Here is a 24,000-nt window from a genome sequence, read left to right on the forward strand (position 1 = left end):
TCACTTTAGAGTTTTAATATAAAAAAATCTTTTAATTCTGAAAGGATGACAAGAGCAGGAGTTTTTAAATACAAGTCAAATAGCAGTCCCACAAAAATGAATAGCTCAAAGCAAGAGTGGACCAGTGTGAATTCAAAGTATGACTGCATATCAACCCATGTGGGAAATCAAACCCCCTGGTGTCTATAGCTCCCTGGTGAGGTCAGAATCCTCATGAAAAATCCAGTTCTTTTTAAACTTGTGTAGACTTTTTCTAAGACAGAATTTTATGGAAGGCCAAACACCTCTATTACATAACAAAAAGGGGAAAAAGACTGCTTGGATTCATTCCCCATTTTAGAGAGCAAACAGCATAGCAATACCATACAATGCCTGCTGACAAAAGGGAAAAGTGACAGCTTTGATCTGTGTATTTGCTTGTTTACAGTCCATTTCATGCACATCAGAGCAGACACGCTAGCTGCACATGCAATCCTAAATTCCCAAAGTCAAATCTTTTGAATGTCGTAGTATGAGAAACTTGTACAATGCAAGCATCATAATGAAACCGTTCCCATCCCTGATCTTTTCTTGAAAATTAAGGGGTCCAAAGATAGTTTTACAGTTGGATATAAGCAATAACACACTTTGGGTAAAATATTAGAAAATAATATTAATTGGGAGATCGTGACATATCAAGCTCTTGATAAAAAATATATTTCAATAGATTACCAAACCCGTAAAAAGAAAACAAAAACTTAAGAATAAACAATTTGTACATTCTAAAGCTGAACAAGGTTAACGAAAAATTCTAAACAAAGGGAATGGAAAATCAGGAAAGGAGAAAAAGGGAGGAGAAAGAGGGAGGGGAGTGACCGGGCTTCTCAGGACAGTGGAGGGGACAGCTTTCCAGCTTTCCTCATGGAACGCAGTGCCTTCTCTCTCAGGTGCTTCTCCAGGTCGTCCAGACACTCTTCTACTTCACTGTCTGATTCCTTAAGGAAAGGTAGCATTAATTATATCATATTTCGGTTACGTTGCAAGGTAGGTGGTATGATGCTGCAGCATGCTTCATCACAGTAATAGATTAATTAAAGGAATACATTAGCTGATGGTGCACAAGTCAACTTCTACAACCTTGTCTGACTTTGTTAATCTTGAATGAAATGCTTAGATGATATGTGAAGCATGCTAAAACCCCTCAGTAAATCAGAAGAGTAGACTTCACCTTTTTTGGGTTGGAGGCTACGTCGCCCTCCATCCCCTGGTTCTCCTGGTCATCCCCAGCAGCAACCGGCACATCACACTTCTCCTTCTTGTGTTTCTTGTGCTTCTTATGCTTCTTCTCCTTCTTGTGTTTCTTTTCCTTCTTCTTCTTCTTGTTTTTCTTTCCTCCAGGCTCAGTGTCAGAATTCTGAGAAAGGGATTACAAAGCAATACCACGAATGAGTAAGTATTTCGTTGGCATTTAGTGAGAAGGGCCAAGCAGAGGGCATGATGACCTTCATTGGTTAAACCTCTTCACAGTCTTACAAAAAGTTATGGTATTGGTGCCCAGAAACACACACCAGCTTTTACTCACAGGTGAACTCCCCTCTATCTAGCCACTTAGTTGAGTCAAACAAAATGTTTAATCTCACATCGTACGATTAACAAATAGCAGCTTTAAAAACTCACCTTGTTTGGAGAAGGGCTGCCAGAGCCGCTGCTGGCCTTTTTAGCCGGGGGTGCAGGTGGGGATCCACTGGCTGAGTGGCCTGGAGAAGGGGAGCCTGAAGCTGGCCGTTTCAGGGCTCCTGGTTTAGGGGATCCAGACGGTGACCTTGATGACACTCTCCTCATCGGCTGGGGGCTTTGAGAGGCTCTGATAAGGAGAAACCGGAGAGAAAAGGTGTGATATATCTGGAATGTACACTGAATGTACAAACATTAGGAACACCTGCTCTTTCCATGACAAACTGACCAGGTGAAAGCTATGATTCCTTTTTGATGTCACTTGTTAAATCCACTTAAAAACCAGTGTAGATGAAGGGGAGGAGACAAGTTACCTTCTTATGGTTGGGGGGAGGGCAGTATTGAGTAGCTTGGATGAATAAGGTGCACAGAGTAAACTACCTGCTCCTCAGTCCCAGTTGCTAATATATGCATATTACTATTTGTATTGGACAGAAAACAGACGTTTCTAAACTGTTTGAATGATGTCTGCAAGTATAACAGAACTCGTATGGCAGGCAAAAACCGGAGAAATAATCCAACCAGGAAGTGGGAAATCTGAGGTTGGCCGATTTTTAAATCAGCCCCTATTGAAGTTACAGTGGGATATTGGTCATGTTGCACTTCCTAAGGCTTGCACTAGATGTCAACCGTCTTAAGAAACTTGTTTGAGGCTTCTACTATGAAGGGGGGCTGAATGAGAGGGGAATGAGTCAGAGGTCTGCCAGCAGTCAACCGCTGGTCACGTGCATTTCACATGAGATATCTCCCGTTCCTTTGCTTTTCTGAAGACAAAGGAATTCTCCGGTTGGAATATTATTGAAGATCTGTTAAAAACATCCTAAAGATTAATTCCATACATCGTTTGACAAGTTTCTACGGTCTGTAACGGAACTTTGACATTTCGTCAGCAACTAGTGAATGCGCTTTGTGAGTTTTGATTTGTTTACCAAACGCGCTAACAAAAGTAGCTATTTGGACATTAATTACATTATCGAACAAATCAAACATTTATTGTGGAACTGGGATTCCTGGAAGTGCATTCTGATGAAGATCAAAGGTAAGTGAACATGTAATGTTATTTCTGACTTCTGTTGACTCCAACATGGCAGATATCTATTTGTTTGTCTGAGCGCCGTACTCAGATTATTGCATGGTTTGCTTTTTCCGTAAAACTTTTTTGAAATCTGACAGCGGTTGCATTAAAGCATTTTTAAGCCTTAAAACATGAATAGTGTGTGTGCCATTCAGAGGGTAACTGGGCAAGAAAAACTACTTAAATGCCTTTGAACGGAGTATGGTGGGTGTGAGGCGTACCGGTTTTGAGTGTGTCAAGATCTTCAACGCTGCTGGGTTTTTCATGCTCAACAGTTTCACGTGTGTATCAAGAATGGTCCATGAACCAAAGCACATCCAGCCAACTTGACAACTATGGAAAAGCATTGGAGTCAACATGGGCCAGTATCCCTGTGGAATGCTTTCGACACCTTGTGGAGTCCATGGCCTAACAAATTGAGGATGTTGAGGACAAAAGGGGGTGCAGCTCAATGTTAGAAAGGTGTTCCTAATGTTTTGTACACTCAGCGTACATCTAATAGTGGTGGGAGTTATTGATGTGCAGCAGAAGCTATTGCGTTAATAAGGCCAATTAGAGGCTGCTTACCTCTGGTTCTTGCGGGGCTCTGGTGTCCGGGACACCCTGCGGATTGCCCTGTTGCCGTGTGAGGGGGACACCTGGCGCCTCTGTCCAGGTGGAGAGGTGTCAAAGCGCCCCTGAGGACTGGTTCGGCCACGGTTGGCAGGGGAAGGGGACAGGCGGTTACTGTGAGCAAGGGGGGGTGAGCGAGTGTCCCGGCCTGGTCGGTTGGATGGGAGCATGGGGCTTCTCCTGTGTCTGGGGGGAGAGGTGGATGAGGGAGGTGTGCGTCTCTTTTGGGGAGGGGGACTCCTGCGCTTAGGGGACCTGGAGGGACGGCGCTTGGGCACCGGGGATAGGCGTTTGGGAGAGGGAGACCCTGACAGCCTTCTTTTCTGTGGGCCCAAAGGAGTGGGGCTGTATCGCCGCTGGATGGGTGGAGAGTACCGTCTGGGGGAGGGGGAGCGTCTGCGAGGTGGTGGAGAGGGAGACCTGGGGAAACAGAGAGGACATACGAGAGAAGTTATTTTTTGAATCTCAGGTGTGGTACACTGAATTCTGGAGAATTCTCAGTAATGAGGGAACCTAAAAACAAGGCGGCGTCAAGTCTTTTACCTGCGCCTAGGAGGAGGAGAGGGAGATCTGCGACGCCTTGGGGGAGATCTGCGTCCTCCGGGGGAAGGAGAGCGTCTTTTTCTGTAGAGGGAAAACAAAGACTTACATGAGGAATGCATGTGGGACAGACAGTGTGTGTGTCTTATTGGTATGGGGAAAAACGTCCAAAATCTATAATCATGACTGCATTAGAGAACTGTCCGTAGCTAACCTCGGGGAGCCGTCCCGGTGTCGTCTCCTGGGGGAGGAGGGCGAGTGACTGCGCCGCCGCCTGACATCCCCGTTCCTCGCCACTGGCCCCCTGCCCGGCCTCTTGGACCCCTCACCTTCTGAGGATGATGATGATCCAGCCTCTGTTACCAATCCGAAAGAAAGCAGCACACGTCATTTCCCAGTAGCAAAATGTGGATGTTTCAAAGGGGGAAAAACCCCACCTAGGTGGGGCTTAGGACCCACAAGATGAGGGTGCAAGACGAGACGGACACAGAGTGGGTTAGAAAAAAAAGACGGGGTGAGGTGAGGAACACAAAATAAAAAATGCTTGTAACCTGAAGACGTTTCCCGATTCTGCCTGCGATACTGACGTCGCTGCTGCACAGAATCGGCTGTAGCCCCCTCTGAAATGCAAAGCAGTGAGTCCCCATTCAGAGCTATAGAAAACCGCTAAAAACACAACCATCCACCCACGGTGCATCACACCAGACCGAGACAGACAGGCACTAGAAGGAAAACACACCTGACTCTGATGCCTCAGACTGCCTGGGTTTCGCAACAGGGGACGGTGAATCGTTCCTCGTTCCTGGTTTCTTCTTTGACCCTGAAAATCAAAACTGTTTTAGTTGCCAGAATCTTTCCAGCAAGAACACTCATTCACAAATACAAATGCTTGTATAACACTAGTAGTAGGAGTGACATCATGCTTGAAGAGGATGCTTGCTGCAGCCTGAAAAGAGGTTTATGATTCAGCAGTTAGCCAAGGCCTGCCAGTAAGGCCTCAGTGTCCCACTTCTGTAACCAGGCCTGCCTAGGAAAAGTTATCCAGGGATTTGAGATTAAGTAATGTAAACAGTTTCCAGGTCACTGATTGTATAGACATAAACCCTTCCTCTAAAAGAGCATCCAGGAATGGTTGTGTATCACACTCCCACTGACTGATCATGTGACAAGACGGTCACTATGAGGTGAGGGAGTCCCATGTTTGAAAGGTGAAGAAGTTGGATAGGGCTGAGTTCATTACAGACCATTGTTGATGCAGTCCCAAAATGTTTTGCATGTCTGCAGTCAAGTTAAAGATACTCTAAAAAATAAAATGTTTAAACTGTCACGTCATCATAATGCAAAATGCCAATATCTTGAAAACTTGACATGCACAACACTGGGACTGTATCAACAGTGGACTAAAGAAAAAAACACCAAAAGATAGAATATCCACCCAGAAAAACTGTTTAAAGCGGCACTGTAGAAATCGCACCGCCATTTCCTGGTTGCTAAAATTTGAATAGTTCGCCTAATTTCAGGTTGTGTGACAAAACAAGCACGTATAGTGTAGAGAATTATTGAACCATCTAAACTGCTGTAAAATATATTTTCCATATACAAAAACAGCATTTTCAGCCAGTGTACAAAACTGAACGTAAAAGACTCAAACTTGACATAGAATTGGCGCACATAGAACATATAAACCGCTTCTTAGACGTGCTTTCAATGAGAATAGGCAAGTCAGTCAACACATTCTTATTTTCAATGACGGCCTAGGAACGAACGGTGGGTTAACTGCATCGTTCAGGGGCAGAATGACAGATTTTCACCTTATCAGCTCGGGGGTTCCAATCTTGCAACCTTACAGTTAACTAGTCCAACGCAGTAACGACCTGCCTCTCTCGTTGCACTCCACAAGGAGACTGCCTGTTATGCAAATGCAGTAAGCCAAGGTAAGTTGCTAGCTAGCATTAAACGTATCTTATAAAAAAACAATCAATCATAATCACTAGTTAACTACACATGGTTGATGATATTACTAGATATTATCTAGCATGTCCTGTGTTGCATACAATCTGACTGAGCATACAAGCATACAAGTATCTAAGTATCTGACTGAGCGGTGGTAGGCAGAAGCAGGCGCGTAAACATTCAGTCAAACAGCACTTTCGTGTGTTTTGCCAGCAGCTCTTCGTTGTGCGTCAAGCATTGCGCGGTTTATGACTTCAAACCTATCAACTCCCAAGATGAGGCAGGTGTGACCGAAGTGAAATGGCTGGCTAGTTAGCATGCGCTAATAGCGTTTCAAACTTCACTCGCTCTGAGCCTTGGGGTGGTTGTTTCCCTTGCTCTGCATGGGTAACGCTGCTTTGATGTGGTGGCTGTTGTCGTTGTGTTGCTGGTTCGAGCCCAGGGAGGAGCGAGGAGAGGGACGGAGGCTATACTGTTACACTGGCAATACTAAAGTGCCTATAAGAACATCCAATAGTCAAAGGTTAATGAAATACAAATGGTATAGAGGGAAATAGTCCTATAATTCCTACAACCTAAAACTTGTTACCTGGGAATATTGAAGACTCATGTTAAAAGGAACCACCAGCTTTCATATGTTCTCATGTTCTGAGCAAGGAACTGAAATGTTAGCTTTCTTACATGGCACATATTGCACTTTTACATTATTCTCCACTGTTTTTGCATTATTTAAACCAAACTGAACATGTTTCATTATCTACTTGCGGCTAAATTGATTTTATTGATGTATTATATTAAGTTAAAATAAGTGTTAATGACAATTACAACAATACTGAATTATTACAAATACATTTCCCCCCCGGCTTTTTTGGTCCTCCAATAATCGGTATCGGCGTTGAAAAATCATAATCGGTCGACCTCTAATCTGTACTTTATTTATATTTTTATAACTTTTACTTCACCACAATCCTAAATAAAATAATTTCCCTGACAGCCAAAAGTACTCATTACATATTGAATGCTTAGCAAGACAGGAAAATGTTCCAATTCACACACTTAAAGAAAACACATGGACATCCCTACTGACTCTGATCTGGTGGACTCACTAAACAAATACCTCTCCTGTAAATAATGTCTGAGTGTTGGAGTGTGCCCTTGGCAATCTGTACATTTTAAAAACAAGAAAATGATTTATACTTTTGATACTTAAGTACATTTAAAACCAAATACTTTTAGACTTACTCAAGTAGTATTTTACTGGGTGACTTTTACTTGAGTCATTTTCTATTAAGGTCATCTTTACTCAAGTATGACAAATGGGTGCATTTTCCCCCACTGAAAAACTCATATTTCTATGTGAATTTGGTCTGGTCACCCAAAAGTTACATATTGCAGCTTTAATACACATGACGGCAAGGATCAAAGAGAAGGGGGCATACAGTGCCTTCAGAAGGTATTCAAAAAAACTCTACTTTCGCCAAATGTTGTGCTGCAGACTATTTAAAATGGATTAAAATGTAGATGTCACTGATCTATAGACAACCCATAATGTCAAGTATTCAATCCCTTTGTTATGGCAAGCCTAACGTTCATGAGTAAAAATGTGCTTAACAAATCGCATAATAAAGTTACATGGATTCATTACATGTTCAATAATGGGTTAACATTTTTGAATGACTGCTCAATCGCTTCATCCTACATATCCAATTATCTGTAAGGTCCCTCAATCAAGTAGTGGATTTCAAGCACAGATTCAAACAAAGACCAGGGAGGTTTTTCAATGCTTTGCAAAGGGCACCGAGTGGTAGATGTATAAAAATACTGAAACTGAATATCCCTTTGAGCATGGTGAAGTTATTAATTTGGCTTTGGGTGAGTCATTACAAACAAATACAGGTGTCCTTCCTAACTCATTTGCCAGAGAGGAAGGAAACTGCTCAGCGATTTCACCATGTGGCCATGGGTGATTTTAAAACAGTTACAGTTTAATGGCTGTGATCTGAGGATGGATGAACAACATTGTAGTTACTCCACAACACTAACCTAAAATGACAAAGTGAAAAGGAGAAAGCCTGTACAGAATAGAAATATTCCAAAATGTGCATCCTGTTCGCAACAAGGCGCTTAACTTCTTGGTGACAGGGTAGCTTGGATGAATAAGGTGCCCAGAGTAAACTGCCTGCTACTCTGTCCCAGATGCTAATATATGGATATTAGTAGTAGTATTGGATAGAAAACACTGAAGTTTCTAAAACTGTTTGAATGATGTCTGAGTATAACAGAACGCATATGGCAGGTGAAAACCTGAGACAAAGTTGTTTGAGGCTTCTATTGTGGAAGGGAGTCAAATAAGTGCTGTTTCAACAAATGGACTAGGTTTGTGGCCAAATCAGTTGTTTACTGCGCGGTCATGCCGTGCCTTCTTTTTCCTCTGTAATGAATAGTCTATTGTCCGGTTGGAATGTTATTGAAGATTGATTATAAAAAGACCAAGGATTGACTGTAAACATCATTTGACATGTTTCTACAAACTGTAATGGAACTTGATTTTGTCTGGATTTTGCACTCGCGCATTGTGCCTTTGGAATAGTGAACTAAACGTGCAAACAAAACATAGGTATTTGGACATAAATATGGACGTAATCGAACAAAACAAACATTTCTTGTGGAAGTGGGAGTCCATTCCGACAAAGATCAGCAAAGTGAAGATTTATAATGCTATTCATGACTTTTGTTGACTCCACAACTTGGCAGGTAACTGTATGGCTTGCTTTTGTGGCTGAACGCTGTTCTCAGATTATTGAAGAGTAAGTTTTGACGTAAAGCTTTTTTGAAATCTGACAAAGCGATTGCATTAACCTTTTGTGACTAGGGGGCAGTATTTTCATTTTTGGAAAAATAACATCAGGACAAGATGCTAGAATATGCATATAATTGACAGCTTAGGATAGAAAACACTAAAGTTTCCAAAACTGTAAAAATATTGTCTGAGTATAACAGAACTGATATTGCAGGCGAAAGCCTGAGAAAAATCCAATCCGGAAGTGACTCATCTTTTGAAAGCTCTGCGTTCCAATGCGTCCCTATTGAGCAGTGAATGGGCTATCAACCAGATTACTTTTTTCTCCGTATTCCCCAAGGTGTCTACAACATTGTGACGTAGTTTTACGCATTTATGTTGAAGAATACCCGTAAGCAGCTACATTGCGCAACTTGTCACCTGATGGCTCCCAGAGTGATTCTTGCGTAAAATACAGAGGTAGCCATTATTCTAATCGGTCCTACTGAAAAACCAATTGTCCCGGTGGATATATTATCGAATAGATATTTGAAAAACACCTTGAGGATTGATTATAAACAATGTTTGCCATGTTTCTGTCAATATTATGGAGCTAATTTTGAATATTTTTCGGTGTTTTTGTGAGTGCAATTTCTGGGCGATTTCTCAGCCAAATGCGAAGAACAAACGGAGCTATTTCACCTACAAAAATAATATTTTTGTAAAAAAGGAACATTGGCTATCTAACTGGGAGTCTCGTGAGTGAAAAAATCCGAAGCTCAAAGGTAAACGATTTAATATGATTGCTTTTCTGATTTCCGTGACCAAGTTACCTGCTGCTAGCTGGACAAAATGCTATGCTAGGCTATCGATAAACTTACAAATGCTTGTCTAGCTTTGGCTGTAAAGCATATTTTGAAAATCTGAGATGACAGGGTGATTAACAAAAAGGCTAAGCTGTGTCTCAGTATATTTCACTTGTGATTTTCATGAATAGGAATATTTATGTCCGTTGCGTTATGCTAATTAGTGTCAGTCGATGATTACGCTCCCGGACCCGGGATGGGGAGTTAAGGAGGTTAAGAACAAGTTTCTTTAATTCTATGGAAAACATTTATCTTTCAAAGTTTATGAGTAGTATTTCTGTTATTTGATGTGTGTCTCTCTGCAATTTCTCTGGATGTTTTGGAGGCATTTCTGAAGATGGCGCCAATGTAAACTGAGGTTTTTGGAAATAAATATGAACTTGATCGAACAAAACATACATGTATTGTGTAACATTGAGTCCTGGGAGTGTCATCTGATGAAGATCGTTAAAGGTTAGTGAATAATTTTGTCTATATTTCTTCTTTTTGTGACACCTCTCTTTGGTTGGAAAATGGCTGAAAGCTTTGTGACTAGTTGCTTTCGCCGAAAAGCCTTTTTGAAATCAGACACTGGTTGGATTAACAAGAAGTGCATCTTTAAAAATGGTGTAAAACACTTGTATGGTTGAGGAATTTTAATTATGCGATTTCTGTTTTGAATTTGGCGCCCTACAATTTCACTGGCTGTTGGCGAGGTGGGACGCTAGCGCCCCGAACAATCCCAGAGAGGTTAAGTAACACTGCAAAAAATGTGGCAAAGAAATTAACTTTTTGTCCTTATTACAAAACATTGTGTTTGGGACAAATCTAACACATCACTGAGTACCACTTCATATTTTAAAGCATGGTGGTGGCTGCATTGTTAGGGTATTCTTATTAAATCAGCAATAACTATTTTTAAGCGTTTCAGAAACAGAATACAGCTATACGCCGAGGCAAAATCCTTGAGGAAAAACAGTGTCTGCTTTCCAACAGACACTGCGAGACAAATCCACACCTTTCAGCAGAACAATAACCTAAAACACATGCCCAAATAGCCACTGGAGTCAAATATCAAGACGACATTGAATGTTCCTGAGCGGCAAAGTTACAGTTCGGACTTAAAAATCAATGGCAAGACTTGAAAACGGCTATCTAGCAATGATAATCAACTTGACAGAGCTTGAAAAATGTACAAAATGAATTAGCAAATACTGTACAATCCAGGTGTGCAAAGTTCTGAGACTTAACCAAAAAGACTCACATGTTTTCACTTTGTCATTATGGGTTAGTGTGTAGATAGGTGAAAAACATTTAAATCTATTTAGAATTCAGGCTATAACAACAAAATGTGGAATAAATCAAGGGGTATGAATACTTCCTGCAGGCACCGTAACGACATTTACACGACAAAAAAAATATTTAAAAAACACAACAATTTCATAGACTTCAAGTTAGTTTTTAAGGAAATCCGTTTAAATAAACACGTCCCTTTTTCAGGACCCCATCTTTCAAAGATAATAAATCCAAATAACTTCACAGATCTTCAATGTAAAGGGTTTAAACACCGTTTCCCATGTTTGTTCAATGAACCATATACAATTCATGGTCGCAGTGGCAGACCACGTGTAACACTTGCACAGGATCGGTACATCCGAACATCACACCTGCAGGACAGTTATAGGATGGCAACAACTGCCGGAGTTACATCAGGAACGCACAATCCCTCCATCAGTGCTCAGACTGTCCGCAATAGGCTGAGAGAGGCTGGACTGAGGGCTTGTAGGCCTGTTGTAAGGCAGGTCCTCACCAGACCAGCAACAACGTTGCCTATGGTCACAAACCCACCGTTGCTGGACCAGACAGGACTGGCACAAAGAGCTCTTCACTGCCGAGTTGCGGTTTTGTCTCACCGGGGGTGATGGTCAGATTCGCGTTTATGGTCGAAGGAATGAGCGTTACACCGAGGCTTGTACACTGGAGCGGGATTGATTTGCAGGTGGAGGGTCCGTCGTGGTGTGTCACAGCATCGGACTGAGCTTGTTGTAATTGCAGGCAATCTCAACACTGTGCGTTACAGGGAAGACATCCTACCCCCTCATGTGGTACCCTTCCTGCAGGCTCATCCTGACATGACCCTCCAGCATGACAATGCCACCAGCCATACTGCTCGTTCTGTGTGTGATTTCCAGCAAGACAGGAATGTCATTGTTCTGCCATGTCCAGCGAAGAGCCCGGATCTCAATCCCATTGAGCACATCTGGGACCTGTTGGATCGGATGGTGAGGGCTAGGGCCATACCCCCCAGAAATGTCAGAGAACTTGCAGGTGCCTTGGTGGAAGAGTGGGGTAACATCTCACAGCAAGAACTAGCTAATCTGGTAAAGTCCATGAGGAGATGCACTGCAGTACTTAATGCAGCTGGTGGCCACACCAGATACTGACTGTTACTTTTGATTTTGACCCCCCCCCCCTTTGTTCAGGGACACATTATTCAATTTCTGTTAGTCACATGTCTGTGGAATTTGTGGTGTGTTCAGTTTATGTCTCGGTTGTTGAATCTTGTTATGGTTCTACAAATATTTACACATGTTAAGTTGAAAATAAACGCATTTGACAGTGAGAGGACGTTTCTTTTTTAAACATTTTAAATTCATTAGGCCCTAATCTATGGATTTCACATGACTGGGAATACAGATATGCATCGGTTGGTCACAGATACCTTAAAAGAAGGCCCCTAGATCAGAAAAACAGTCCGTATCTGGTGTGACCACCATTTGCTTTACGCAGTGCAACATCTCCTTCGCATAGAGTAGATCATGCTGTTAATTGTGTCCAGTTAAATGCTGTCCCACTGCTCTTCAATGGCTGTGCCAAGTTGCTGGTTATTGGCGGGAACTGGAACATGCTGTCGTACACATCGATCCAGAGCATCCCAACGGGTGACATGTCTGGTGAGTATACAGGCCATGGAAGAACTGGGACATGAATATAATAATATATGCCATTTAGCAGACGCATTTATCCATAACATCTTAGTCATGTATGCATACATTTTACATATGGGTGGTCCCAGGAATTGCGTACAGACCCTTGCGACATGGGGCCGTGCATTATTTTGCTGAAACATGAGGTGATGTCGGCGGATTAATTGCATGACAATGGGCCTCAGGATCTCGTCACGGTATCTGTGCATTCAAATTGACATTGATAAAGAGCAATTATTTTCTTTACCCGTAGCTTATGCCTGCCCATACCATAACCCCACCATGGGGCACTCTGTTCACAACGTTGACATCAGCAAACCACTCACATATGGCAAACAGCGTGTATGGCTTTGCCTCGGTCCTTGTACAGGTGAAACCAGGATTCATCCATGAAGGGCAAACTTCTCTAGAGTGCCAGTGGCCATCGAAGGTGAGCTTTTGCCCACTGAAGTCAGTTACGACGCTGAACTGCAGTCAGTTCAAGACCATGGTGAGGACGGCGATTATGCAGATGAGCTTCCGTGAGACGTTTTCTGATAGTTTGTGCAGAAATTCTATGGCTGTGCAAAGCCATAGTTTCAACAGCTGTCTGGTCTCAGACAATCCCGCAGGTGTAGGTCCTGGGCTGGCGTGGTTACACGTGGTCTGCAGTTGTGAGGACGGTTGACGTCCTGCCAAATTCTGTAAAACGACATTGGAGGCGGCTTATGGTAGAGAAATTAACATTAAATTCTGGAGCAACAACTCCGGTGGAGATTTTGTCATTCAGCATACCAATTGCAGGCTCCCTCTAAACTTGAGACATCTGTGGCATTGTGTAATGTGACAAACCTGCACATTTTAGAATGGCCTTTTCTGTAATGACCATGCTGTATAATCATCTTCCTGATATGCCACAGCTGTCAGTTGGATGGATTATCTTGGCAAAGGAGAATTGCTCACAAACAGGGATGTAAACTAATTTGCACAACATTTTAAATAAGCTTTTTGTGGATATGGAAACATTTTTGGATCTTTTATTTCAGCCCATGAAACATGGGACTAACACTTCACATGTTGCAATTATAATTTTGTTTATTATGGAATGGAGAAAAGTAAGTAGAACTAACATACCAGCTGATCTGGATGGGGAGGCTGAGGCCCGGCCCTTTCTGGCCCGCGGGGAGGCAGAGCGTTGTGTCTTCCCAGAGGGGCTGCCATTGGGGGCTCTTCTCCTGGAGGGGCTGAGGGAGGGGTCAGCTGCATGGCCGCGGGGCTGTTTTCTGGGTGGTGTGGTTGACGTTCTCTTCATTGCCTTCTTATGAGGTGAGTGAGACGTGGAGCTGCTCCCAGAGGATGATGGGGAGCGAGAGCGCCGTCTATGGGATACAAACAGAACAAATCAAACACAACTGCTGTTTGGTAAGGTAGCTAGTTAATTCCGAAAGGCTGTTAATGACAGCTTCAGTGACAGGCACTTCTGCAACACTTCTATGGCCCCCCCCTCACCTGCGGACAGGGGAGCGACTGCGCCTGTGTCTGGGGCCTGGAGGGCCACGTCTGGGGGGGCTCCTACGACGAGGGGACAACCGTCTCCTGGGGCTCGGCCTCCGCCGGGGGGAGTAAGACCTGGAGCGTGATCTGGGTCGTCTGCGGGAGCGGGAATGGGAGCGAGAGCGGTGGTGGGGCCTGTCTCTCCTGCTGTCCTTCTCCCTTTCCCTGGGCTTGGGCCTCTCCTTTTTAGGAGCCTTATCTGGGGAGGGTTCTTTGACCTCAGTCACAGAGTCAGGTACCACAACCACAGTGTCCGGCTTTACCACATCACTGGAAAATTAAAAACATACTACAAATTAGATTACATTTTGAAGTCTAGAATGGAATTAACAATCCGGACAAATCCCATCCCTGCATATTTCCAGATACAGTCGGTGCCCAAACCTTTCCCTTACCTGGTGGAGGAGGCCTCCTGAATGACTGGCTCAGGTATGGTGCTCTCTGAGGTGTCTGGCTCAGGCTGGGGCTCCTCAGTGCTCTGGGGCAGGGTAACACTGACAAGGGTGACAGCTGGGGCTGGTGGTGGAGGGGAGCTGCTGGGACTTGGCTTACGCCTCGGTGAGCGGGAGTGACTGCGTTTCCTCTCCCTCTTCACTGGAGATCGTCGCCGTGGAGACTGCGACCTTGACTTCCTCCTGTACCACAACAACATAAAAGCCAATGCCATATGAACTCTTTTACATTTTGATATAGGTCGACTTCCAAGTGCTTTTATTTACTGCGATTCTCACCTTCTGGGGCTCTCCCTTTCTCTGTTTTCCTTTTCCTTCTTCTCATCATCAATCTTCTTCAGAGAAGCGAGCTTCTCTTGCTCAATCTGCAACAGACAACAGCATGCGAGGTCAAAGCAGTAAAACACTGTACAAATTAGGGCTGCACGATTAAATCGAAATCAATTCAAAATTGCAATCTCTCGCATGAAGCTGAGATTCTCTGATAAAACAAGAACTAGACTATGGTGCCTCCTCCAATGAGATGCGCTAGACTCCGTTCACACGCAGAGGATGCTGACCAATCACAAGCTTGCGCTCACTCTCACACATGCTGGTCAATCTTTAAGTGTCCCCTTAAAACATGCAGTTAGCTGCAGGGGAGGAGAGAAAGTGCTTCCCCTCCAAAATGTGTTGGAAACACAAGTGCTGCTAGTGCTAACGAAAAGAAAACAGCCACCCGTAGACCAGGGTTTTCGTTAGGAAAATTTGGCAGCCGGCAAGATTTTAACTTACCGCACATCCATATGCTTTAACCTTGTGACTAGGGGGCAGTATTTTCATTTTTGGAAAAGTAACATCAGGACAAGATGCTAGAATATGCATATAATTGACAGCTTAGGATAGAAAACACTAAAGTTTCCAAAACTGTAAAAATATTTTCTGTGAGTATAACAGAACTGATATTGCAGGCGAAAGCCTGAGAAAAATCCAATCCGGAAGTGACTCATCTTTTGAAAGCTCTGCGTTCCAATGCGTCCCTATTGAGCAGTGAATGGGCTATCAACCAGATTACTTTTTCTCCGTATTCCCCAAGGTGTCTACAACATTGTGACGTAGTTTTACGCATTTATGTTGAAGAATACCCGTAAGCAGCTACATTGCACAACTGGTCACCTGACCCAGAGTGATTCTCACGTAAAATACAGAGGTAGCCATTATTCCAATCGGTCCTACTGAAAAACCAATTGTCCCGGTGGATATATTATCGAATAGATATTTGAAAAACACCTTGAGGATTGATTATAAACAACGTTTGCCATGTTTTCGATATTATGGAGCTAATTTGGAATATTTTTCGGTGTTTTTGTGACTGCAATTTCCGGGCGATTTCTCAGCCAAACGTGAAGAACAAACGGAGCTATTTCGCCTACAAAAATAATATTTTTGTAAAAAAGGAACATTGGCTGTCTAACTGGGAGTCTCGTGAGTGAAAACATCCGAAGCTCATCAAAGGTAAACAATTTAATTTGATTGCTTTTCTGATTTCCGTGACCAAATTACCTGCTGCTAGCTGGACAAAATGCTAAGCACCGTGGGTGGATGCTCTAGTGCATTGTGTGCTTAAGAGGAAAGCTCTTTGATTCTGGCCATTTTGAGCCTGTAATCAAACCCACAAATGCTGATGCTCCAGATAATAAACTAGTCTAAAGGCCAGTTTTATTGCTTCTTTAATCAGAACAACAGTTTTCAGCTGTGCTAACATGATTGCAAAGGGGGTTTCAAATGACCAATTAGCCTTTTAAAATGATAAACTTGGATTAGCTAACATAGCGTGCCATTGGAACACACGAGTGATGTTGCTGATAATGGACCTCTGTACACCCATGTAGATATTCCATTCAAAATCACCTGTTTCCAGCTACAATAGCCATCTACAACATTGACAATGTCTACACTGTATTTCTGACCAATTTTATGTTCCTTTAAAATTGACCAAAAATGTGCTTTCTTTCAAAAACAAGGACATTTCTAAGTGACCCCAAACTTTTGAACGGTAGTGTTGTGTAATGATCCTATCTATCAACCATGTTGGAAAATATGTCTCATTTAGTTTTGTGTTTAGTTATCATATCAATGAATACATACGGTGCTCTCATTTTAGAAGTGATGTTCTCTATCCCGACACTTGTTTTAACCATGAATTAAGTATAACCAGTGTTAGAAAATGTCAATATCGTGCAAAAAATTATCATGTCTAAATCGTTCAGCCCTAATACAAATACACATGCCTGACAAGGTTGTGATTGTGTCTGGTTGCTTACCTGTCTCTGTTTGATCTCCTCTTTCTTCTGCTCTAGGAAGGCGGAGGGGATACCGGCGATGTTGTCTTGAGCGCTGAGCAGCAGAGGCCACAGGTCCCTCATGAACTCTCGGGCATTCTTCCCATTCAGGAAGCCAGTCAGGTTGATCTGCATCATCTTACTGTCCGGGTGCTGCAACACACACACACCAAGGGAGAGAGAAAGACAACACACCAATTTAACACGGGGGGAGAACTCACAAGAGTGAAAGGAGGGGGAGGGGGGTCTCGCTCAGGCGACTGCCAACCCTTTGTTTCCTCACTAAGCTACACCTGCCTGCTAAATAATAGCAGCCATCCTCATAACAAAACAATAGCTACAGTATGACCCCTGTGCCCCAACACAGACTGCTTCACGGCAACAAACTTTGTTCTGTTGACTTGAGGCTGTGATAAAATTGTGCAATTCAAAATTTATCGCCACCCCATTAGTTAGGTAATTGAAACCTGAAACTGAGAATATCTGAGGGGAGACAAAACTAGAACATCATCCATGTATAAGCACCCCCACTGCATGCATTAAGGCAGTTTCCTTAAAATATTCTGAAAAATAAATCCCCCACCCATCACTAACATTTATCAATTATGAGTTATTTTCTATCAGAAATCTTTCCCTGCCAGTCTTCCCACTAGTTACCCTGCCCTGTTGTTCTCGGTCTCCCCAGTCTACTCTTTGAGAGATTAACAGATATCCACAAAACAGAGTGCATCAAAACCCAACACTGCGAGTACAGTCCCGGTGTCCTCAGCGTGTCCCGCAGGATCAGTGGGTATGGAGCGCCCGAGTCTCCTGCAGAAAGAGACGCTCCCTTGGCTTGCTTCCGACTCCCTAGTGCTTGAGACTCAACCACCTTGAGTTTATTGTTATATCATTTATCTAAATTGCAAGAGACGAACAAGCAATAATGAGTGCACAAGACATTTGAAAGGGGTTTTATTTCAACATGTAGGTCAAGAATTAAAGTCAGATAAAGTCAGATACCCCTTTACCTCACTAACAATGACGATTAAGGACTTTTCTTATCATTACTGTGCTGTTAACCTCTCTAGGCTAGGGGACGGTATTGTCACGTCCGGATGAAAAGCGTGCCCAAAGTAAACATCCTGTTACTCAGGCCCAGAAGCTAGGATATGCATATTAGTAGATTTAGATAGAAAACACTGAAGTTTCTAAAACTGTTTGAATGATGTCTGAGTATAACAGAACTTATTTGGCAGGTGAAACTCCAAGGACAAACCATCCAGATTTTTTTTTTAGGTCAATGTGTTTTCTACGTGGATCTAGACTTCTAAGGCACTTGCTTGCAGTTCCTATCGCTTCCACTGGGTGTCAACAGCCATTAGAAATTGGTTGATGTTTTTCCTTTGAGAATTTAAGAAGTAGGGCTGTTCAGAACGAGGGTCGAGTCTAGTGTACTGATGTGGTTGGGGCACACAACCTGAAAGCTCGCTCCACTTTGTTTTCATTCGATATTGAACACAGTTTATCCTGTCTTAAATGTTATTGATTATTTACGGTTAAAAAAAATGCCTAAAGTTGTATTAGGAAAGTTGTTTGAAATGTTTGGACAAAGATTACAGGTAACTTATTAGATATTTTCTAGTCATGTTGCGCGAGTTGGAACCGGTGTTTTTATGGATCAAACGCACCAAATAAATGGACATTTTGGAGATATAATGACGGAATTAATCGAACTAAAGGACAATTTGTGATGTTTATGGGACATATTGGAGTGCCAACAGAAGAAGCTTTTCAAAGGTAAGGCATGAATTATATCGTTATTTTTGAGTTGTATGTCACGCCTGGCGGCATGAAATACGATTGTCTGTGTTTGATGGGGTGCTGTCCTCAGATAATAGCATGGTTTGCTTTCGCCGTAAAGCCTTTTTGAAATCTGACACCGTGGCTGGATTAAAAAGAAGTTTTGCTTTATTTTGACATATTGCATGTGTATTTTCAAGAATGTTAAATATTTACAATTCTGTAGTTTGAATTTGGCACCCTGCACTTTCACTGGATGTTGGTCAGGTGGGACGGTAGCGTCCCATCTAGCCTAGAGAGGTTAAAGCATTTAGCTTAGAAAAACCCACCCCTCAAAAGATAACAGCACAGAAAAGAAATCAAGTCGGTAAGAGGTCGCTGAATGTTATTTTCCCTCCAAGTATTACGCTAGGTTCACTAAAACAGATAGTAAGAGAACTTACAGGATTCCAGCAACACCTTTGTATGAATATAAAGCATCCTAGGGTTGTTGGGAGTCATTTGTTCATTAAAAAAAAAACTGTTGTTTATCAACACCCTTGAACATTTCCTCTGGGGTTTCATCCAGTTAATTATATGTAATTTCCCCTTGAAGTCATGTTTTATAGGCCAAATGCTAGTTAAGCTGGGGGGGAAATGTGGTAGAATGCACAAGTATAATTTTAACCATGCGATTAGATTTCCCAACTTGAGGGCAATTTTGAGGAGGTGCAAATGACAATGTAACTATGTGGAAACAACTTTGGACATCTAGTGCACTTGATTTATTTATGCAGAACAGGGTCCATGTGCATTGTAGTATTCAAAAATCACTTAGTGGGCTAGGTAATAATGTTTAAAGCACCATTTTGCCACAGCCCAGATTGAAGATACTCCAGATGTAATTTTAATATAAACTAATTAAATGAGGGTCAATAGTCTAAAGTTCAACTGTATTCTCAGTCAATTCTCAGTTTTTCACCATCCAAAGACAGGCTAGAGGAGATAAAGAAAAACTAGCGTTGAGATTCAAAAGTATATGGAGAAAATGGCATTGTCCAAGTGTTTCTATCACTAGCATGTTGATCCCTGAACATAACTCACCTCAAACCACACACTGCATCAGGGAGAGTTGGGCTCAGTGACACTTTGGGCTCAGCAGAGAGCTAATAAGGTGTTGGTGCTATACTTCTGATGCAAGGTATAACATCCATATTGGTTCAGGCCTTTTGAATCATAAATCACATCATCATTAGAAAACTGTGGCACAAAGGCACTGTCACATATCACAGCAAAAACTTTGGGTCATTCAAATTATGTATATTGGACACCGGTGGTCGCTCTTTCCCCCATCTGCATTTATATTGTGTCTTATCAATACACTTGATTAAATCAACCTCTCTTTGCCTTGTATTAAGTTAACAAATAACATCTGATGTACATACAAGAACAGGAAGGAATTGGAGTCGATAGTATTACCTTTTCTTCCAGCTGGTTAAATATAAATTCTATGACGACGTCATCCTCGAACCCCAGGATCTCTGTCACTCGCTGAGTGATCCAAGGTTTGACGACCTCCAGGTTCACCTTGGTCATATCCACCTAGGGGAGGAAGAACCAGGAAGACGTTCAAACACATTCCTAACTTCAACCCATTGCACACTTAAAGGGATATGTAGAGATTTTGACAATGAGCCCCTTTATCTACTTCTCCAGAGTCAGATGAACTTGTGGATTCCATTTTTATGTCTCAGGGGCTAGTATGAAGTAAGTTTGAGGTAGTTTCGTGAGCCAATGCTAACTAGTAATAGTGCAATGACTGGAAGTCTATGGCTATCTGTTAGCATGGATACCCATAGACTTCCAGTCATTGCGCCAGCGCTATTTAGCAACTTCCTTCAAACTGCATGCAGACTTAAAAATGGCATCCACCAGTTCATCTGACTCTGGGGAAGTAGGTAAATGGCATCCCTTTAAACCAAATTAGGCAATATATTAATTATGGCTATTACCATATTTACTTGTGGGGGCATTTCAATTCAATTAAAATATGTGCTTTGATGAGTGTCATTTATACCTTCTTTTCCAGACATTCTGCAAATTTCAGTTGCTTTAGAAGTTTCTTCTGCTTGTTGCTGAAGCGATTGTCCTGTTCTGCACTTGTGCCCTGTAAGAAAAAAACATCAACTATTACAATAAATGTTTGTTCTTGTCCATGCCGCAGACACTTAGCTGAGGAACGCTAAACTCAGTTTTCTTATATCGAGGCAGAGTAGTCGCGCGATTTGCTAGCAACAACATTGCGCTACGTGTACATGAACAGGAATAATTCCATATCAAACTGATTATGGCAGTAGGCAGATTATGCAAGTCATGTAAACATACTTTGCTCATCGTAAACTGGCGTACAGTCAAAATCAAAGTAAGCATACACCACTTTAAACAGCTGGTTTTCTGAGCAATCTCAAATTATTAGGACATGTAAACACCTTAAAAACAACGCTCCAGCAGTGTATTTCATCTTCGCACATGCACAGCACAAGTTGTGCAAGCCTGCCCCTTTAGCACAAGTTTAGGGAGTTCGGGAACAATGGATGACTCTTATAAAGTTTGTATGTGGAGACTATTTCTATGTCCAAATTCAATCATATATACTTCCCAAAAATAACCTGGTCACTGTGGTATAACGTTTATTTTGAGTGGCAATTTTCTGCATTTAACAGTGTGCCACCAGGTAGCTTGATTTCAGAAGTGTTCATGTAAAGAGGATTGTTTGGGAATCAGTTCTTCTTGTAAAGTATGGTAACGTTTAAAAAAATATATTAATCTGACTATCCACAATAATCGCATTATTGTGCGCATGTAACGTTAACCGTACTCATTGAGTCACCATCGGTCAATAGGCTTTCCTGTACCTGTTTGTCCTGTACAACTGCGGTCCATAAGCGGGGTGCTGAAATTCCCTTTTAATATAACGTTTACTTATAACGTTTATAACGTTTACTTAATACAACGGACTTTTTACTAATTTGTGTTAAATTAGTGAAAAGACGGTAATTGTATTTTATTAAAAAAGTATGACTTTCACCATCGCGCGGAAGGACAGCAGTTGTACTGGACAAACATTTACAGGTAAACGTTTTCAGAATTGACATTCTTACAATTATCTACTGACGGTGACTCGATGTTTTTCGCAGTAACGTTAAATCGCGCCACCAGCAACACTCAATTCCGCCTCGATGTAAGAGAACTAATGTCAGCTAATGTTAGCTACGTCACAACAGTTAAACATAACGTTAGATAGCAGACTTTAGAAACATGTGACACATATACAAGTAAATTATGTAGAAATTAAGTCCCTAATATGATCACTTATTATGAAGAATAAACGTCAGTTTGTTGCTAGCTAACGTTAGTGTTAATCTCGATGTGCGATAAGGCCCGAGTACTGTAACACGCTCAGCCCGACTAACGTTACAGAAGTATGGCTAGAATTATACAAACCCATTCTGCAACCAAGTCTTACACTAGGTAACACATTATTGTAGTTATCACCCTTAACTACATCAGTAATGACAATCATTTGAAAATGGGAACACACAACATACGCACAATTTATCGGCTAGCTTCAATCCAACATATCTATAGCTAAGCTAGTTTGCTAACAGTTAGCTGGATAACTTGCAGCCGCCATCTTTACATTAGCTCCTCATTGCAGCGGAATGGCGCACGAGCTCGTCCGTCTACAATGGCACATACTTACAAATACAAACGAATATATTATACATTTGGAACACAATTTAACGAGTAATAGTATAACTTTAAATATCTTACGCGGAAGAAACCCGCGTCCATGTTATACGTTGAGAAAGATGTAAAAGTGGGTGTTGGTGGAGTCTGGAGAAAGACGTGCTCACAGCGCTGTCCACGACCTGCTAACAAAACCCCAAGATACAGCGCGCGACAGGGCTCCTCCTTCTCAGCAGAACGGAAGCAGCGATGACGAGAACAACAGGTCCTTCTACACTTTTTCTGAAAGACGCTAGTCAGATTCCCATAACGATTAATGTGATTAGAATCCTTTTCCAACGCATCTGGTCTGCATCACAGTGCTAGAGGCGTCACTACAGACCCGGGTTCGATCCCCGGCTATATCACAACCGGCCGTGATTTCAGTCTAGAGGCTTACAAAATGTTAACCCTCTTATTAAAAACCCAGAGAATAAGCTTAATCAATGGCTACAGAGGGACTTATCTTTAAAATGAAGAGTCCTAATAACAAAGGCTGGGGGTATCTGTAGGCTAGCATATGCCGCTCTATCTTTATATCTTGACGATAAAATAAGCAGAGATAGACCAGATGCTTTTCAACTTTCTGTGGAGAAACTGTACACATTACATTAGGAAAACTGTTGTAATGAACACTTATGAGTATGGTAGGGTGAATTTTCTGGACTTTACTACCTTATATAATACCTTTAATAAGATCCATTGGATAAAACAATTCCTAAGAAGACACACTTCTATGTGGAACTTTATTCCTCATCATGTCTTCTCTACTTTTGGTGGCCTTTACTTCATGTTGATTTGCAGTTATAATATTGACAAAAGTTCCAGTGAAACTCTTGTTTTTCATCAGAAGGTTTTCTTGTCATGGTCCTTCATTTCTAAGCATAATCTTTCTCCACACAGATATTATATATAGAATAAACAGGATATATTGTGTAAAAATAATGATTTGTTTTTAGAATATTGTTTCCGAAATAATATCCTATTGGTGAGCCAACTTGTAAATGCAGAGGGTCTTTTACTGAATTATAAGAAATTCTTATCACTTTACAAGATCCCTGTAACACCTAAAGATTTTTCAATTGTTTTACATGCCATTCCCTCAGGTGTTTCTTTATTATTCAGGAACGTGTCAAGACCAGACCCTCAGAACCTGCCTACGATTAACCATGTTGACTCATCAGTAGGAAAGATTTGTTTTTTTTGGTCCCTTCAACAACAATAAAGCTATATGAGCCTTGTTTCAACAGGATGTTGTATTATGTCATGCCTTATTAGAATGATTTTATTGACACTATCTGTTGAAAAAAAAGTTTGGATGTTGCCACACACATACCTATTTATTAACAAAATTAAGGACATTTATTTTTAAATTATTCATAAATATTATCCTGTCAACCACCATATGAAGAAGTTTAAGAAAAACATCCATTCAAACCGTACCTTTTGTAATGATCACCCAGAAACAGTGTTGCATATTTTTGGGCATTGTATTCATGTAAAGGAAACTGTGGCAAAAAAATCAGTAGATTTATAATGGAATACGTTTATGAAGATTTTACACTATTGTGGAGAGATGCACTGTTTGGATTTTTTTACCTACAATATAAATAAGTTGAAACAATTTTATGTAATTCATT

The 24,000-nt window shown here is 41.7% G+C and overlaps 1 protein-coding gene across 2 annotated transcripts; it reads right to left on the reverse strand.

Moving 5' to 3' along the window:
• Window positions 1–22,563, reverse strand: LOC112256604 (serine/arginine repetitive matrix protein 1). 2 transcript variants are annotated; one of them, XM_024429939.2, is made up of 16 exons: window positions 22,406–22,563; window positions 20,649–20,738; window positions 20,051–20,173; window positions 16,793–16,963; window positions 14,769–14,854; window positions 14,433–14,672; window positions 13,993–14,307; window positions 13,618–13,862; window positions 4,680–4,760; window positions 4,492–4,560; window positions 4,155–4,296; window positions 3,944–4,024; window positions 3,356–3,820; window positions 1,657–1,843; window positions 1,208–1,393; window positions 1–974 (listed from the first exon to the last, which is right to left on the reverse strand). In XM_024429939.2, the coding sequence occupies exons 1-16, from the start codon at window positions 22,424–22,426 to the stop codon at window positions 864–866; spliced, it is 2,613 nt and encodes an 870-aa protein (XP_024285707.1). In that variant the 5' UTR covers window positions 22,427–22,563; the 3' UTR covers window positions 1–863. The 2 variants fall into 2 exon arrangements, with proteins under 2 accessions (XP_024285707.1, XP_024285708.1); XM_024429940.2 differs by lacking the exon at window positions 4,492–4,560.
• Between the last annotated feature and the right edge of the window lie 1,437 nt (window positions 22,564–24,000).

This window comes from Oncorhynchus tshawytscha, linkage group LG08 (genome assembly GCF_018296145.1).
Source record: "Oncorhynchus tshawytscha isolate Ot180627B linkage group LG08, Otsh_v2.0, whole genome shotgun sequence".
Taxonomy (NCBI): domain Eukaryota; kingdom Metazoa; phylum Chordata; class Actinopteri; order Salmoniformes; family Salmonidae; genus Oncorhynchus; species Oncorhynchus tshawytscha.